Source organism: Prionailurus bengalensis, chromosome B2, assembly GCF_016509475.1.
Source record: "Prionailurus bengalensis isolate Pbe53 chromosome B2, Fcat_Pben_1.1_paternal_pri, whole genome shotgun sequence".
Taxonomy (NCBI): domain Eukaryota; kingdom Metazoa; phylum Chordata; class Mammalia; order Carnivora; family Felidae; genus Prionailurus; species Prionailurus bengalensis.
Genome location: NC_057349.1, coordinates 40,344,448 through 40,363,675, shown reverse-complemented (window position 1 = coordinate 40,363,675; position 19,228 = coordinate 40,344,448). Strand labels below are relative to the sequence as shown.

The window sequence follows — 19,228 nt, the reverse complement described above, 5'->3', positions numbered from 1 at the left end:
AGTTTGAATTTACTAGATACATAACTGGTAGAAGTTCACAAGAGGGCACGTGGAAGGGGTCCACAGGAAATGACACAGCTGAGAGTGGAGCCAGACAACTCCCACGCCAAACTGGTCACCATTTCTTGGTAACTCAGTTTTGCCGTTTGCAAAATGGTGACCAGCACGCTCTACCTCACTGGGGTTATGTGTGAGCATTAAGTGACAGTCATAACACACGGGTGCTCTGGAAAAGTAGAAAGCGGTGCAGAAACAGGAGATGATTTTATCATGAGAGATGGATTTAAGCACTGTCTTTAATCATCGCTGCAAATGATTAGGAAGTCTAGACTATTCATTGGACGAAGCTGCTGGTCAACGGACTTTGAGAGGGCAGCCTTACGTGCGGCTCCCCAGGCCCTGCGCCAGGCACTATGAGGTACAAAGACCATAAACTTCGAGTCTGCCTTTGTACTACACTTTTGTGAAATGAATCAAAACAGAACATAGGAATCAACTGAAAATAGCAAATGAATTCCTACATTAAAATCACATATGCGTAATTAGGGGTATTCTGAACATTAATGCCACACATTTCAAGTCAAGAAACATTTGACGTTGTGAGTTTTCCTCTTTTATTATCTGAAGAACCCAGGTTACAAGTAACATAAAATTGAACATTTTAACATCTGAAAGCCAAACGAATGTATTGTACATGTAAATGTACAAAAATAGGACAAAATAATGTACAAAAATAGTACACTTACTGAGATCCAAATAAAATCAGACCTATGCATAAATATGCATTTTTATTCTATAATGGTGCACATCACCACAGTCAATTAGCTACGTTCTAAGTTTTCATTTTGATAAGGCACCTTAATTATAAACTGCTGGAGTGAAAGACTACATACCTTTCTCACACTTTGAAAGAAAGTAGAAATTACCTTGAATTTCAGGTGGGGAAGGAACTCCATTTAAGTAATGAAAAAACAAAGCAGAACACTTCAGGAATGGCATGATTCCATTTCTGACATTCCTCCACAGATGCCAGCCAGATGGTGTTTCTCTCAAGGCACTAAAAAGAGAAAAATAATTGGGAAACCTAATGAGAAAAGGTCATTCTAGTTTTGGAACAGTATGAGAACAGGGACAACTGCTATTTGGCATCAGTGGAACAGAGGCTTAAAAAAGTGGGCAGCCCCATTACAGGATGTCTGGTATAAATAATGCTATAGCCTTCAATGCTGTTATTAAAATTTATAAAAGTAGGGGTGCCTGGGTGGCTCAGTTGGTTAAGTGTCCGACTCTTGATGTTCGTGAGATCGAGGACTGCATTGGCTCCGTGCTGTCAGTGAGAACCTGCTTAGGATTCTGTCTCTTTCTCTCTGCCCCTTCCCTGCTTGTGCTTTCTCTCAAAATAAATAAACATTAAAAAATTTTTTATGAAAGTAATATAGCTATATAGACAGAATATGTGTGAAATAAAAAACTATCCACTATTCTAGAAACTTTTATCAACACTATTATTCTGGCAAACTATTTTCACACTCATTTATGTCTTACATAGCTCTAACTGTAACATATAAAATTTAAAATCAGCTTGTTTTTCAGAACATCATAAACCATAACTGTTTTTAGAATTGTAATATTCTGGAATACATAATCTACAGCAAATTATTCCTCTGCAAGCAGGCTCCAGGCTCTCAGGTGTCGGCACAGAGCCCGACAAGGGGCTCGAACCCACAAACCGTGAGATCATGACCTGAGCTGAAATCGGTCACTTAACCAACTGAGCCACCCAGGCGCCCCGCCTGTAGGTTTTTCTATATGTTGAATTATTAGCATTATTCTCATAATACATTATTAGCATGTATTCTCAGAAATGGGATAACTCAGTCCAAGAATAAACATCAGGGTCCTTGGCATACATTTTTTTTAATGTTTATTTTATTTTTCAGAGAGAGAGAGAGAGAGAGAGAGAGAGAGAGAGAGAGCGAGCACGCGCGGGCACATATGCAAGCAAGGGAGGGGCAGAGAGAGGGGGACAGAGGATCTGAAGTGGGCTCTGTGCTGACAGTAGTGAGCCTGATGTGGGGCTCAAGCTCACAAACCATGAGATTATGACCTGTTTAACACTGTTAAAAAGCTAAGGAAACTGCTGTAACAAATCACAATGACTCCAACAATACGTGGATTTCTAATAATTCCCTTGCACTCTGGCCAGTCCTACATATTACTTTAAAAATATCTGGGGTGCCTGGGTGGCTCACTTGGTTAAGCGTCCAACTTCAGCTCAGGTCATGATCTCGCGGTGAGTTCAAGCCCTGCGTCAGGCTCTGTGCTGACAGCTGGGAGCCTGGAGCCTGCTTCAGATTCTGTGTCTCCCTCTCTCTGCACCTCTCCCGCTCGCTTCGTCTCTCTCAACAATAAACATTTAAAAAAATAAAATAAAATTCCTAACAAGACAACATATACTTTAGAATAGTACTTTGCCAGATCCTCTGAGCAAAAGAAGGTTCCGTGGCCAAATACATGTGGGAAGCTCTGCATATTACTCCTTTCTCAGTGACTTCCAATCACGTTAGTATATTAAAATTTCTTGGGGTGCCTGGATGGCTCAGTCGGTTAGGCATCCGACTTCGGCTCAGGTCACGATCTCATGGTTCATCGGTTCGAGCCCCACATTGGGCTCTGTGCTGACAGCCCAGAGCCTGGAGCCTGCTTTGGATTCTGTGCCTCTCTCTCTCTCTCTCTCTCTCTCTCTGCCCCTCCCCGGCTCACACTCTCTCTCAAAAAATAAACATTAAAAAAAAAAAAAGTTAAAAAAAATTTTTAGAAGTCCTGGGATCACTTCCTCATCTTCTCTTTTAAACATGTCAACAGGCAGCAATTTCCCTTTTTTTAACAAATGAATTCCGTTTTCATGCTATCACCTACTCATATTTGGGGAACTGTTATCATGTAAGGATTATGACCTCACCTTCCTGTGCACTGGTGAAGTGTTTTATACAAAGCAAGAACTGCTGATTCTTCTTCACCGGCAGGATTTTCTTGTTCCATGCCATTCTCTTCTGAAACATATGGAAATATCAGTACTCCATATCTGCTTATTAAATGGATGAATGACCGCATTATTTCAGCACTCACATATATTCATGCACTTAACACATACATGAAAATCCGTGCACAAAATACAAAGAACTTTAACCCCTCGAGTGTGAGCAGTGTCACTCTCCGTCCTAACGAGGAGCCAGTAGGCTTTAGGAGAGGAAGCCGATGTACTTCAGCGTGCCAAGCAGCAGGCTGTGAGTAAAATCAGCTAAACAATTCTGTGGCACTCAACTATTAGCTAAACTTATGAAATAAAGAGTAAGAACAGTCACATTGCTAGGGGATTTTAATAGGAGAAAGGAATTTGTTTGAAAACTTTCCCCATGAGGGTGAACAGCAAAAAGAAGTAGCCTAATTATAATCTACACATTATTCTCACCTAGGCACCTCTTCCTCTTCTTTTTTTTGTTTAATCGAGAAAACTCAAGTACTTCCTCCTTCAAGAATCTGACAAAGAGGAGTTACCTGTACACGAGGTAAGTAAGATCTGTACGATGTGTGCCATAGTGACCAGATGGAAAATGTGAAGGTCTCCAGTGCCAAGGCCGATCCCAGAAAAATCCTGACACTGCAACGCGGGGAAAGCGAGCACCAAGCCCACCTAGATACCAGATGCCAATGGTCAGACAGGTCACCTTTCCTTCCACGGCTGAAGACATTTCCAGTTTCTTAACATGATCCCCTTCGGAGCTCAGCCCCCCCCCCCCCCCCCGGCAGAATCGTTGTTCTTAAAGGGTACACATCCTAGAAATTCCACTGGGACTGGCGAAATGAAATGACATACAGACTAATGGGCTCTTCACAAGCACCATCATTTCACAGGCCCAGTGATTCCCTAATACCGACCTTATTAGTAGTAATAAAGGTAACACTTGAAATCTTTCTAGGGAGTAAGTAGTGGAAAAAAACACGGATTTGAGATATACAAAAATCTAGATATGAATCCCAGCTCTTTTTATGAGCTTTTTAGATAACACCTTGAGCCTCAGTTTCCCTGCAGGTAAACTAGAGATAATATATATATGTTTTTAATACCACAGCAGTAAGGATATAAGGGCTAACTGAGAATGGATGTGAAAACGGTCAGGTACAGTAGATGCCAGTTCTCTCATTAGCCTCCTGCTGCCTAGACGAGTGGTGCTAGTGGTGGTGGTCTTCACAGGAGCAATGGAAACAGTAACGATGGCTAACATTTACTAGGGACACCTTGCTCTAGGCTCTTCACATTGCTCCTTCCACTGAGTTCGGACACAATCATATGAGATAGGTACTAACCAACTTAAAGGTTCAGAATCTGATGCCCCAAAAGGTTAAGGGGACAGCACGTGGGGTTGCTATGTGTGGGGGTGCACTCAGTGTCCCATGTAAGGGGACCCAGTTGAGGTGGGGCTGAAAGTGAGCCACCCACTGCTTGGCCAATGGTGTGCCTCGGTACTAGACTGCACCTGCTCAGAAGAAATAGCTCTCCTTAAATCACAAAAAAGGGCTGTCTGTTGCTAAGTAACGTGACCACAGGATTCATCTGCCCCAAAACACTGTATGGGTCAGCAGCAGCCTGACCTTACATTACTAGTGTTACTTCTATTTCTTTATAGGTTAAAAACATAACGAGGTCAAATTACTGACCTCAGTTACAAAGCAAAATAAGAGAGGTCAAGCCTCTCAACTACATTCCTTAACATTTTCTTTTGGAAAAGAATTATACTCAGAAGTAGGAAGAATGACAGATGACAACTCCTGTCTGCCTTTACACTACTCACCAAATCTAAGATATAATTATATAGTAAGATAAAGAACTTCAAACACAAGTCACAAGATACCCACCAACAAATGAAACATGTCGATATCTAATATGCATGGAAGGTCTCCATGGCTGTCATCTGGCACCAATGCTAAATGGTTAAAGAAAAATACATTAGCACACCTCATATGCCAACATAAGCATTACATTATTTTTAAAATGCATATACCCTAGTTTATATTCATCTCTTTATAAGATATATATGAACCTTTAAGCTAGAACTTGTACATAAGGCAAACAGTATTACCAAAATATTTTTCATAATGGAGAAAGTTGCACCACCTAAAATGAAATCACAAATGAGAAATTACTGTAACATATATGGTACACATGTTAATACTCACATGCAAAAAGTTTACAGAAGTGTCTCTGAACCACTGAAAGTGATGCCACTGTCCAATGTGCTGCAGCAAACCTTGTTAGTGACCTAAGACAGTCATCCTGAAATAAAGAGATAGATGCAATTAACAAAGAAGCCAGCATATGAAGTACGTTTGATCCCTTGAACAATGTGGGGATTGGGGGAGTTGAACCACGCTCCCCCCATAGTTGAAAACCTGCATATAACTTGTCACTGTCCCAAAACTTAACAACTAATAGCCTACTGTTGACTAGAAGCCTTACTGATAACATAAACAGTTGATTAGCACATTTCTGTATGTGTTATATACACATTTTGTATGTGTATATATGTATACGTACTGATAACATAAACAATTGATTAGCACATTTCTGTATGTGTTATATACACATTTTGTATGTGTTTATACATATATATATATATATATATATATATATATATACTGTGTATGTATGTGTATACGTATGTATGTATGTTAAAAAACCATATATAAGTGAACCTGTTCAGTTCAAACCCGTGTTGTCAAGGGTCAACTATAATTCTCTCCTTTCAGGAATCCTAGTTCAAAGCACAGCTAGTCAAAGCAAAGCTGGATTCACATGACATCTCTCTAGGATTGTTCTAGCTGGTATGGCACAGAATCCGTGACATCCGTAATGACCGGTCTCTAACAAGGAATGAATGGAATGGGGAATATCTAATTGTATGCAGAATAAACCAAAGCTACCTCCTTACAGCCAAGCTGCTGGTTCTCTATGGAAAAGGATACATGCATCAAAACAAATAGTAAACAACAAAGACTCTCAAGAATGTGATGCAGTATTTCTTTATATTTATTCTAAAGAGATGCTGTAAAATGTGGGAAATCCTCTAAATACTGGGAAAACTATGGGCAAGAAGATGGATGTAACAAATCAAGGTGTCTGCAACCATCAAAAACTGTTAGGGGGACTAGGCAGCAGCAGTGAGAAAATTCTTGATGTGAAGTGCAGAATATAGCTGGAACAAAATTAATCAAGTTTAGACACACTAATGAAAAAGACAAGTGGTGTGTTGATAGTTTTTTTCCTGCTTCATTCTCTATTTTCCAACTTTTTTGTAATGTTGTTTGGTTCAACAGGTATTGAGGACCTGTTATGCATTAGTCTTGGTTTTGAGGATCTTAAAATGAAAACTCACCCCACTCCTCCTGCACTCAAGGAGCTACAGCCCTGGCTGGAGGGGGAGGAATGTGTGTGTGGGGGGGACTAGAGAGGAAGGGGAAGGAATGGGGGAAGAGACAACTGAAGGAGGCAGTACCACAGAAGAGGGATATCCCACTCACAGAGCATGGCTCTGAGGTTTCCCAGGGAAGCCAAAGCTTGAAGAGCCATCATAAAGAGGAGTCTGCTGAGGGCACTGTAGCAGAGGTGAAGACTCTCCAGAGTCTCTCCAGAGACTCTAATTTAATTGACCCATGTAGAGCCTAGGCATTTTTTAATCTCCCCAGGTGGACTACATGAATAAATTGATATGATTTTGCTCTTAAGGGCAGTTTTATGATTTTAAACTTGAATAGCCGGCAGTGATACTAACTACACAGTAAAAATTAGCAAGCTTTGTATATTCCTTCCTCACTTTTCTCAGCATTAACTATACTGTCTTGACATTAATCTGTACTTATTTACATGTTGCTCATAAAAGGCAGTCAAGTGTGGTAGAGGGTGTGTTCTGTTTTATATTTCTAATTACAGCATTAAAAATTCAAGAACTAGAATGGTTTTTAGTTTTGTCCCACTTTTCATGTATTTAACTAAGATCTCTGGATGAAAAGAGCTCAACTCTGTTTAAAAGAAAATCATAAAGAATTCTCGTATCATTATAAAAAAATGGGTTTTAAGAGACTCTTAAAAACTGAGAACAAACTGAGGGTTGATGGGGGGTGGAGGGGTGGGTGATGGGTATTGAGGAGGGCACCTTTTGGGATGAGCATTGGGTGTTGTATAGAAACCAATTTGACAATAAACTTCATATATTGAAAAAAAATAAATGTACTAAAAAAAAAAATTAAAAATGAGTTTTACTATGAAAGAAGTGAACCTATCCTTAAACAACCAGTTCAAGTTCTTCAGATTACAGACAAGCAGACCCACTGAATTCCCACTCCACCACTCCGTGCACTGAATAAACCAACAACTCACCAGTCTGCAAGGCAAAGGACCAAATAATGGTTTATCTTCATCACTTAAAATTCTTTCTGTGGATTAAAAATGGTTAAGATGATAAATCTGATGTTATGCATGTTTGAAAGCACGATATTGTCAGGTTGTGAAATCTTTAAGTCGTTTCACAAGAATTAACTCTGGATGAAAAAGTAAAAATGAAAACACAACCTCTCAACCAACAAGAAGCTATAACCACCACCAAAATGAGTTCTCTGTTGCTGTGCTTAATTTATAAACTATCAGTCTAATGGTTTGTCAGTATACACTGCCTGCTTCGAAATCTTTATGCCGTTTCTTCATGCTGTTGCCACTTTAAACACCTCATTTAAATACAGGCTCTTACACATAATGCATCTTAGCATACACTTGTGATTTACAGCAAGACACAACTATAAATCTCTTACCTATGCTTTGGATGGTGTATGCACAACTACCCCAACACATTATGGGCACACGGGGATCCTCCTCATTGGGATGAACCTTCAGTCCCACCTTGTAAGTAGCAGTTCCAAATGTTGTTAGCATTTCTTTTATGCTCTCAGAATAGGGGTTCCTGCAGTGAACATGTATATAATTAGCTCAAAATAATGTGCTCACATTAATTAAATGGTTTAGTTTCTTTTTATTTTGTTTTAATGTTTATTTTTGAGAGACACAGAGAGAGAGACAGGGTGCTAGCAGGGGGAAGGGCAGAGAGAGAGGGAGACACAGAATCTGAAGTAGGCTCCAGGCTCTGAGCTATCAGCATGTTAAAAGCATGACACAGGGCTCGAACCCACGAACCATGAGATCATGACCTGAGACAGATGCTTAACTGACTGAGCCACCCAGACACCCCTCAAATGGTTTAGTTTCTTAACAGCCATTTGCTATGTTGGAATTGAACCACTTAAACTATTTAGAAATAGTGTTTGCAAAGCAGGAATTAAAGACATGCAAACTATCCCTGTGTGAGAGGAGTTATACTTTATTGTGGTTGGCAGGGGTGAGGCCCAGGGCTGAAAACAAGGTATTTGGTGAAAGTCTACATACTGAATCCTAAAAAAGGACCCTTGACCTCTTTCTCCATCATAAGCACATTGGCAATGCATACCCACTGCCACAGATTTTAGTTTCTCCAGTGAAGAATCCTCAGGGGGAAGCCGTTTTACACATTGGCATTTGGGGATCCCACACAAAAGACTGGTGGGGGCCTGATCATTTCACTGTGAAGTTTACAGGTCAGCAAATTTCAACCTGCCCACCAGGCATCCAATGAGCTTTTCAGTGACTTATTCTTGAATAGTCACCCGAGGACCAGTAAACATTTAAGGAAAGAATCAAAGACCAAAGAGATAAACCAAAACAAACCGGTAGAAAAAAAAGAATGCACAGATAACAAAGACAGTATAGAAACCAGCAAACTTGCAAGATAAATTTCTTAGAGGATCAGTCCAAGAGGGCCAACAGAGAGCTAACAGCAGGACTATCTCAAAGAACAGAAAAATCAAAAGGAGAAAATTGTCTAAGAAATATAGAACAATTCTCGTAACTGAAGGATATGTATCTTCAGAGTCTACTGAAAATGAAGCAAAATGAGTGAAAAAAAGATTCATATACCAAGGAACACCACAGAAAAATTTTAGAGCACTGGGAATTAAAGGGAAGATCCCAACAGTTTCCAGAAGTAATAGTTACAAAGGAACAAGAATCAGAATAATGTTAATTTCTTGACAGATGGCGAGAATTTAGAAAACAATGCCTTCAAAATCTAGATGAAAAATTACTTCTAACCTACAATTCTATACCCTAGCCATAAACTAAGCATCTGGATAAGTAAATGTATTTTCAGACATGAAAATTTAATATCCAGGCACCCTTTCTTAGGAATCTGCTGGAGAGTGCACCTATGCAAAACAAGGGAGTAAATTAAGAGGGGCATGGCCGCGGAAGTCTCAGGGTGACAGCTGTGCCTCGTCCTGATCAGTGCAGGCAGAGAGAGGCTCCGGGAGGCGGGGGGGTGGGGGTGGGGTGGGGGGGGTGGGGGGGGTGGGGTAGGCTGGGGGGAGGAAGTTCTAGGATAGAAGATCATCTGATGCACCTGAGCAGTTACAAAAGCTACTGCTAGACATTTGACAGATCTATTACACTATGGGTGGGGGGCAGGGGTGGGAAGTAATACACACATAGAAAACCAAGTACATGAAAAAAATAAGGTGATCCATTAACCACCAGAAAGAGACAATTATATAAAAGAAAGGAAATAAAATAACAACATGTATCTTCTACCAGTAGAAATAATTATAATGTAAAACTGCCAACTGATTTAACTAAAAATTATGAAATAACTCTACTTGGATACTGGTGAAGAGCAGTAGACAGGGCAGAGGTAAGAGATGAATTCTAAATTGCCAGGCAACAGAAAGAAAACTGCTTAAAAATGATCAATCAAGAGTCAGTCAACTACGCATTTTAACTAGATATATGGAAGTAAATGGTGGAAGAAACAAACAAATCATAGGACTGGCAATGGGGGTGAGGGTAGGGGAAGTAGGAGGCAAAGAAATAATGTTTTCTCTATTTAAGCTTTTTAGTACTGTTTTTTTTTTTCTTCAAGTTTACGTGTCTTTATTATATGTTTATTGAAAGCTAAACTAGTTGTCTTAAGTTTTATTTTTTAAAAATTTTTATATAATTTATTGTCAAATTGGTTTCCACACAACACCCAGCGCTCATCCCAACAGGTGCCCTCCTCAATGCCCATCACCCACTTTCCCCTTCCCTGCCCATCAATCCTCAGAGTTTGTTCTCAGTATTTAAGTCTCTTCTGGTTTGCCTCCCTCTCGGTAACTATCCCCCCCTTTCCCCTCCCCCATGGTCTTCTGTTAAGTTTCTCAGGATCCACATATGAGTGAAAACATATGGTATCTGTCTTTCTCTGCCTGACTTATTTCACTTAGCATAACACTCTCCAGTTCCACCCACGTTGCTACAAATGGCCAGTTTTCATTCTTTCTCATTGCCAAGTAGTATTCCATTGTGTATATAAACGACATCTTCTTTATCCATTCGTCAGTTAGTGGATATTTAGGCTCTTTCCATAATTTGGCTACTGTTGAAAGTGCTGCTATAAACATTGGGGTGCAAGCAGTGCCCCTATGCATCAACACGCCTGCAGTACTGTTTTTCTTGAGTTACTATGCCAGGGACAGCATCCAGGTGGCTTTACATGTATTATGTCACAACACTTATGAGATAGATATTAGTACTTGTACTTTACAGATGAGGAAACTGAGGTACACAGAAGTCAAGCAATTTGAAAAAAGTCACCTAGCTTGTAAGTAGTGCTGCTGGGAATTGAATCAAGCAGTCTAGCTCTAGAATTTACACTTTACTGGTTTCTATCAATAAACTTGCAATAAATACCATGTAATGCTTAAACCTCAGATTTCAAGATCAATGTCCCATAATATTTTGCTCCCTAGCTTGACAAATCATATTCTTTAAATTTTTTTTTTTTCAACGTTTATTTATTTTTGGGACAGAGAGAGACAGAGCATGAACGGGGGAGGGGCAGAGAGAGAGGGAGACACAGAATCAGAAACAGGCTCCAGGCTCCGAGCCATCAGCCCAGAGCCCGACGCGGGGCTCGAACTCACGGACCGCGAGATCGTGACCTGGCTGAAGTCGGACGCTTAACCGACTGCGCCACCCAGGCGCCCCGACAAATCATATTCTAACCACTATATTTTTCACTTCAAGTGGAACAAATTTAAAAGAAATAAAATAATATACTCACTTAGGATGAAAATCAGGCCTAAACCCTTCAGGAAGCTGTAATTCATCTATATTTTCTGAATTCTTTGAAGAAGCAGTATCTAGACAGAAATAAGCATTTTACATTATTATTCATCAGTCTACAGCATTTCTATAAATGTCACTCATAAATTTTATTCTGAATATAGGTCAAATAAATTTAAAAAATGACAGGAAAAATTTCCATTAATAAAGACTGGCACGAGACACATTCAGAGCATGAGAAATACTATTGTTGATTAACCAAGGCACCTTCTATGATCAACTACACTTTTCCTAATATTATAGCCACCAGAACACAGCTAGGGAAGGTAAGGAGAGTATGTTGTTTTGTTTCTATAAAAACCAATGGTATAAATTCTGCTCAGATGGCTTTCGCACAGGTTGTTAAGTGCAGTACATGTTTATGAAACTTGGGAGGTCTTTGGTAATGCCAACAATAAAGTGAGTCAGTCCACCAAGAACCACAGCTGGCTCTGCAATACTCAGTTACATTCCCCACCCCCAGAAGCTCTTCAATAAAATGGGGGAAGAAGTGAAAAGTATTTATGTTGAATGTCCGACTCTTGATGTAAGCTCAGGTCATGATCCCCTGGGGTCATGGGATTGAGTCCTGCATCGGGATCTGCACTAAGCATGGAGCTTGCTTAAGATTCTCACACACACGCTCTCTCTCTCCCTCTGCCCCTCAATTCTGCTCATGTGCTCTCACGCTAAAAAAAAAGGGGGGGGGGAATAAGTCAAATTTTAAGATGAGAAGTTTCACTTTAAAAATATTCTTAAATAGGGGTGCCTAGCTGGCTCAGCTGGTAGGCCATGAGACTCTTGATCTCAGGGTCATGAGTTCAAGCCCCATGTTGGGCATGGAGTCTACTTAAAATAAAATATTCTTTTTTTTTTTTTTTGTAAGCTATCTCAATGTTTATTTTTGAGAGACAGAGAGAAAGAGAGAGAGAGACAGAGCATGAGCGGGGTAGGATCAGAGAGAGAGGGAGACACAGAATCCGAAGAAGGCTCTAGGCATAGAGCCCGACACGGGGCTCAAACTCACAACCTGCGAGATCATGACCTGAGCTGAAGTCGGACGCTTAACCAACTGAGCCACCCAGGTTCCCCCAAAATGAAATATTCTTAAATAGTTTCTTCTGAAACTACATTTTCCAATAATCTCAGACTTTAGGGGAAAAATGAAAGCAAGTTATCAGAACTTACTAGGAGTACTTTCTTCTTTCCTAAGAACCTGTAATGCTTTTATTTGCTGAGATATTGTTCTAATCCACTGAGTCAGTTTTGGTTGGTCTGAAATATTTAACCTGCTAGAAAAGATTATACAGACTGTTTAGTATTCTGTTGCTGTTGTTTAGTTTATGACACAAAAAGATTCTTTAAATGATCATGGACCTAATAATTTAAACACACTTCAAATATAAAAAAAAAAAAAAGCTAGGGGGAAATTTGTTGCCTTAAAAAAATAAGAATAGTTACCTGCCAATGGAAATGAAAATGTATTATCTGTCACTATGATGCTAATAACACTATTTGTCAAAAATTTCTTTTTTCACAATACTGGAATTTGCTAATATTTCTTAAACAGCACAATTACAGTACCACCACTAGTATTTACTGAGTGTTTAACATATGACACTTAACAAGCATTTTACAGTATTAGAATTAATCCTCACAATAATCTTACGAAACAGGTTACATTATTTTCCCTACTTTACAGATGAGGAAATTGAGGTTGAGAGCTATGAAACTTGACTAAGGCCACACAGAGGACATATCTGACATTCAAACCCAGGTATATCAGACTCCAAAAAAGCCTGTGTTCTTCATGACTACGTTGTAATTGACCTTCATGGGATGGGTAAAACACAACAAAGAATTTTTTTCTTTTTATGTGCATTAATCTAATAATGATTAATTTTTCAGTTCAAAGGCAGATTAGGTCACCATGATATTCTGTTATGATTAAAAAGTAGGAGCTTACACTAAAATCTGATAGCATTTTAAGAAGATTTTGTGGTAGCATAAACTAAGACACCATAGTTTGAATTCCTAAAATTGAAAAGAACTTCATTTTGAATTGAATCCACATAGCACAGAAATTAACAGTTGATTCATATTCACAAAACTTGAATCAGTATTTGTGCATGTAAGGTAGACAGCACAATTCTAAACTGGTAAATAAAAACCAGATTTGAATAGCAGACGGTATTGAATTCACATCTGAAATGACAATGCCCAACGCTTCTATTAACTAGAAGAACCCTAGAGATTATGAAATAACAAAAATGTTCCATTTTAAAACATTAGTAGATTTGCATTTATCGGACCAACTCCTCAGGGTGTACTGTCAGCCAAAAGATTGTAAAAAATTATATTTAACTGTTAGAGTAGTCAATAAAGTCAATTTGAGCAGTTCCTCTATTGCCTATCAATTTCCTGGGCATCTCTTACAAAGTATGAGGAAAATATTTAAAGTAGGCTCCTAGAAACAAAGGAGACAGTTTTCATAAACACACAGGAATTTTATACCTTCTATAATGTACATGGATGACCAAGAAACTACACAATGTTGGCCCGTTTCTTTCTAAAAACCAAAATCTTATTTCATTGGTCTACCAGAAGAAATGACTAAATAAAAAAGTATCTGGACAACATTATGCAATTACCTAGAGTGATTTTTCCCCCACCCTGGTTTAATTATCTCATTATCTTCAAAGGAAACTACTGCTTAAATACAAAGGTTTTATGAGCCCAAACTTACCTGTTAAAAATATTTCTCGGAGGAAGCAGCAGAGGAATAACAGTATTACTCAAACACTCACAAAGGGGACAGAGGAATTCTCCGTTTTCTACATCATAGCTTGTATGTAAGCGTAATCTCTGTTGCCTTCGCTGTTCTTTAGCTTGAACGGAATCAAAATACCTTTACAATTAGAGAACATGAGGTATCAAAAACAACGGTAATTCTTTTCAATGAGAGCCACAAGCTTCAACGTTTTAACTAATTTGTTTCCACAATACAAGAATTTACATCTTCAAATTTCTTGGTCCCTGTGCTGTCTTGTCACTTCCCCAGGGCTGGTGGCTACTTGTTAGAGGAAGTACATGATAATTCAATGAGCACAGTGCCAGAATAATCATACTGATTTGCTGGTTTTGCAGAAGCATAGAAAGTACCAAAGTAGAGCAAATTCAAGGTGATCCCATTTTAGTTCGGGAAGCCACGACAATCTCAGGAAGTAACAAGGCAAGTTACTAACACCTTTAGAATCAAGAGTGCATACCCTGGGAAGACACTACTCATCTAGGGTTTATGCCACCGTAAAAATCTTGTTCTTCATCCAGTTTGTTAGGTCACACAGATCCCCATATTAAAAGATATAGCTGATATACTATGAAGCTTCTAAGTCACTCCTTTAACACGTATGACAAAGCAACTCAGTTTTGTTATCAGGCAGTGATACAGTTTTTCCTTTACCATCTTTAGTTCTTTCTCCCTTTCTCTAGAATGAAATTTCCTTTATTTAAAAAGTTAATTTCGAGCCTTCGGATAAGCTTCTCTTGACTAATATTAAGAATATAAATTACCTTTGCCAACAATGGGCATGCATAATGTGCCCACAGCTACCAGTGTGTGTTCCGCAAGACAGATCAGGGTGCATGAATAATGGATCATATTTTTCTGCATTACAAAACAAACAAACAAAAAACAAAACAAAACAAAACAAACCAAGCATTTAATCTTCCTATAACAAATGTACAACTTTAAATTGTGAAATCCTTGATATGGGGTCGCATACTTGAAATGGAATGCTAGTTTATTCCTTTGAGATACTAGTAATTTATGTAAGACCCTGGATTATTGAGAAAGCAAGACTAATTTTCATCATCCTGAGCAAATTAAATATCCCTGAATTGTTAACTGAAACTGGAGTTCTGTATTATGTACATCCAATCTTCTGAATATTCCACACTTTCAGGGCACTGAGAGACTCCCATTCCCTCCAAAAGCCCTGAGCTGGTGAGAGGAATATTCTTCACTGGGCTGCCTTTAATACTTTAGGACACCTGGGTCACAGTAAAGGTGTTGTGGCAGCAATGAGGCGCCCCCTAGGGGAGAGTCTGCCTAAATACACTAATGCAAAGGAGAGTCACAAAGGAGAGCCAAAGGGGGAGCAAAATGTCCAGGACAGCAGCCCAGATGGGAAAGAGAGTAATTCAGACAGAGTCTTCCATTCTGGTGCTAATTTTTTATATTCAAAGGAGATGAAAACATGAATATAAACATAAGATGGGTGCCTGGCTGCTTTTGGAATTTTTGGAATTCTCTATGTAAATTAGTAATCTTAGAAATTCCACAACATTCTACAAACAATTACTCAAGTTTCAGCTTGGCTTATATACCAGAACAGTGCAAATGTCACAGCATAACTACAATCTTTTCTGATATAAATTGTGAAAGCATTTGGAAAACCTGCTTATAGACAGCCCAAGTTTTTTCTTCACAAAATAACTAATTAAATACAATTGATAATTTTATCTTTGGCCTAGAATGAAATTTATAAACCGCTTAGTTGAAATGATCATTTTTTAAGATGAAGCAGATCAGTCTTTCTCAACTAGGTGCTTGAGATCCACACTGTGAAGACTTTCCTTATGGAGAAAAGGCTATCCTATAAGTGGGCTTTCAATTCTACAATGTAAAAGGCACTTGCTAAATAAGTGTTTTGCAAATTCCTAAGACACAGCTCCTACTCTCAAGAAGTTTACTGGAAGTCTTGAGGCATATGCACATAGAAACAAATCTAAGAGTATTGATATCAAAGTGTCTGTGATGGAAACAATAATGTGCAGCTTAGATGCCCCTGGAGGAATGAATGGCCTACTCCTTCCTCAGCAGTTGGAAGAGGGCTTAATTGTTATTCCTCTTTAAGGGACAACTGCTTCACTCAAAGTCACACCTCTTTCCAGAGATGGTCCACAACCAGTCACTGATCAGTGTTGGGGTTTAAAGACCAGTCCCCCTCGCTCCAACTCAGGACACCTCCAAAGGGCCATCCAGCTCCAGAGTTCCCATAGGGTAGGAAGAGGCCTTTGGGGGACTGCATTGAAGCTCACCTTCTCCCTTTGCCCAAACCTGCTTCCCTCCTCTCCATCCAGAGATGTTGATTCCAAGGCTCTTCCAAGTAAATGTCTTGCACGGTAATCTCTACTTCAAGAATCTGCTTTCTGGGGAACGCTATCCGTGATATTATCACTATTTCACATCAGAATCTGGCTCAAGGACTGCTTCTCACATACGTAACTCACACAACCATTCCTAAGAGGTTCCATTTTGGATCGATCCATGAGACAAAATTATTATTATTCCAGGGTGCCAACTAATTACTAGGACTTTACAAGTGTGCTAAAGAATGGGAAAGACTGTTAAGTACCAAGTATGTTAATGTTCTATCACAAAGAAAAGCTTTTTTTTGAATCTCTGTTATTTACCAGCTATGTAATTCAGGACTGATAGTTAACCTTCTGGAGTGTTTCCACATCTGTCAACTGGAAAATTTCTGCCTACGGTAAAGCTGTCTAAGACACCACCAACACTACAGAGTTATTATTAGATTAATAAAATTTCTGTGCCACACCTGAGTGGCAGTCATTAAGGGGGAGGAGAGGATCTAGCTCTGAATGACTTACCTGGATCCTGAATGAATTTACTCCTGTTTTTTGATAATACAGTTGATCTTTGAACAAATGCTGCCAGGACCATTGCCTTGCTTTCCACCTTCACCTCTTGCTCCTCTTGACACAATATACAGGTAACAAACTGTCTCTGTTCAGGGACCTGAGTTTGTGCTGGGCCCAATGCTGTAAGTGTCGTATCTGAAACCATAGGGCTGCAATAAAAAGTGTACGAGTTTCATCAATGAGCCTAAGAAGTTTCCATTTAATCATAAAACAGTGGACTCCAGATAGGTACATATTCCACACACGTGGTTTTGATGATCTGAGTGGCAGAAGTCTTTCACATAGATCAAACCATCTCCTGTAATCCTCACAGCAATCCAATATGCAACACAGAAGCCAGACACTCACTTAACTGACCCTAGTGCACTCACTCTTTTATGACTGTCAAGGGTGTTCTGTGTGACCCATCATCCTGAGCAGAAACATGGTATCTATAGTCAGATATATATGTATAAACATATATCAATAAATTCAAATTCTAAGAGTAATTCCTATAATTGGAAGCTGTAAAATTTACCTACCAACCCTTCTAAAGTACTTCAGGGTTAAAAGTGTACTTCTTTAAAAAAAAAAAAAAAAAAAAAAAAAATATATATATATATATATATATATATATAATGTTTATTTATTTATTAAAAAAAAATTTTTTTAATGTTTGTTTATTTTTGAGACAGAGAGAGACACAGCATGAGCAGGGAAGGGGCAGAGAGAGGGAGACACAGAATGTGAAGCAGGCTCCAGGCTCTGAGCTGTCAGCACAGAGCCCGACGCGGGGCTCGAACTCACGAACTGTGAGATCATGACCTGAGCTGAAGTCGGACGCTCAACCGACTGAGCCACCCAGGTGCCCCTATTTTATGTTTATTTTTGAGAGAGTGTACAAGCGGGAGAGGGGCAGAGAGAGAGGTAGACACAGAATCCAAAGCAGGCTCCAGGCTCCGAGCTGTCAGCACAGAGCCTGAGCAGGGCCCGAACCCATGAACCACGAGATCATGACCTGAGCTGAAGTCAGACGCTTAACCAACTGAGCCACCCAGGCGCCTCAAAAATATACTTCTAAGGAAGAAAAGCAACATCTTTTCTAGTTGAGAAACCAGTGGTCAAGAGATTAAAAAATGTTGATTATTTTTTACCTATTATCAAGAACAGCGGAGGCAGAGGCATCCAGTTCTAAAGTCTGCTGAAAGAGTTCTTTGTTCTCATCAATAAAGTGCCGTTGCATCTCAGACATCTGGGCCATGATCTTTTCTCTGCGGAGCCTGGCAATCTCGGCTTTTCTCTTCCTCTCAGCTTTGTCTTTGTCTCTTGAACTCTGAAATTATGCTTCATTTAATTAGACCATTAGATGCTAAATGCACATTTTTACCCCAAGGGATAACTATCTTTATTGTAAATACTGGTTAAAAACTATTTTATAATCTCATTTATCTAAACAAGAGAAAAGATTTTTTTAACCTGTTAAAAAAAAGGCAGAGCAAAAAAAATTGCTACAATAAAGATAAACAAATAGTGGCACGTTTCTTGGAATTCACATTTTTTGTGAATATCAACTACCAACTTATTGCAGACAAGTTAAATTACTTATAGTGAACTTGCTACCATGCTGCAGTAGGACCACATGCTGCCTCTTATACCTCCTCCATTATGGTTCCTTCAGTCTCTGCCACGGGACTGGTGGACGAACTCTCTCTCATCTTCTTAATAGCATTAAAAGTCTATGACAAAAAGGATCAGTTATTTGGAAGCTATGAAATATTATCAAAATTTAAAGATAACAAACACTGAGTGTTTCTTGCAAAAAAGCAGAGCGATGCAGGAAATTTTACCTTTAATATCCACCTAATCATGTCTTTGTGGACGTCTAGGTAGGGAGCGTTCTGTAGTGTTTCCAGCATAGCCAGTATGCTAGGAGAGTTGTTTGGGGCTTCACCAGGTTCTAAGGCAGAAAAAATAAAACTCACGATAACAACAGCTACCACTTCACAGTGCTTATTACTGTGCATGAGAAGATAAATAAAGTTGCTTATAACATCACCTGCCCATCATTTAATTACAGCTCTGCTTTTTAGAGATTTTCAATATTTCTTAAGAATGTAATGTATCTGTACTTTTCAAACAAATTGTTAACTAGAATTCTTTCATCATTCAAAACGGGCATCTTACACCAAATGATTATTTTAACATAGCTTTTAGCAAGATTAAATAAAAACCCAGCTGAAAGGA

At 39.1% G+C, this 19,228-nt stretch overlaps 1 protein-coding gene across 6 annotated transcripts in view; it reads right to left on the bottom strand.

The window, feature by feature from the left end:
• UBR2 (ubiquitin protein ligase E3 component n-recognin 2) overlaps window positions 1–19,228 on the bottom strand; it is a 124,685-nt gene that overhangs the window by 11,918 nt on the left and 93,539 nt on the right. For 2 of the 6 annotated variants that reach the window (XM_043591414.1, XM_043591413.1), the window contains exons 27-41: window positions 18,832–18,941; window positions 18,640–18,720; window positions 18,139–18,317; window positions 16,955–17,154; window positions 14,852–14,945; window positions 14,025–14,186; window positions 12,467–12,570; window positions 11,238–11,316; window positions 7,864–8,012; window positions 7,436–7,491; window positions 5,239–5,335; window positions 4,918–4,985; window positions 3,559–3,694; window positions 2,963–3,053; window positions 927–1,057 (exon numbers count right to left, since the gene is read on the bottom strand). In XM_043591414.1, coding sequence (XP_043447349.1) covers window positions 927–1,057; window positions 2,963–3,053; window positions 3,559–3,694; window positions 4,918–4,985; window positions 5,239–5,335; window positions 7,436–7,491; window positions 7,864–8,012; window positions 11,238–11,316; window positions 12,467–12,570; window positions 14,025–14,186; window positions 14,852–14,945; window positions 16,955–17,154; window positions 18,139–18,317; window positions 18,640–18,720; window positions 18,832–18,941 — 1,737 coding nt within the window. Of the gene's footprint in view, window positions 1–926; window positions 1,058–2,962; window positions 3,054–3,558; window positions 3,695–4,917; window positions 4,986–5,238; window positions 5,336–7,435; window positions 7,492–7,863; window positions 8,013–11,237; window positions 11,317–12,466; window positions 12,571–14,024; window positions 14,187–14,851; window positions 14,946–16,954; window positions 17,155–18,138; window positions 18,318–18,639; window positions 18,721–18,831; window positions 18,942–19,228 lie in introns of those variants that run through there. The other 4 variants (XM_043591416.1, XM_043591415.1, XM_043591417.1 and 1 more) reach the window with 3 other exon arrangements.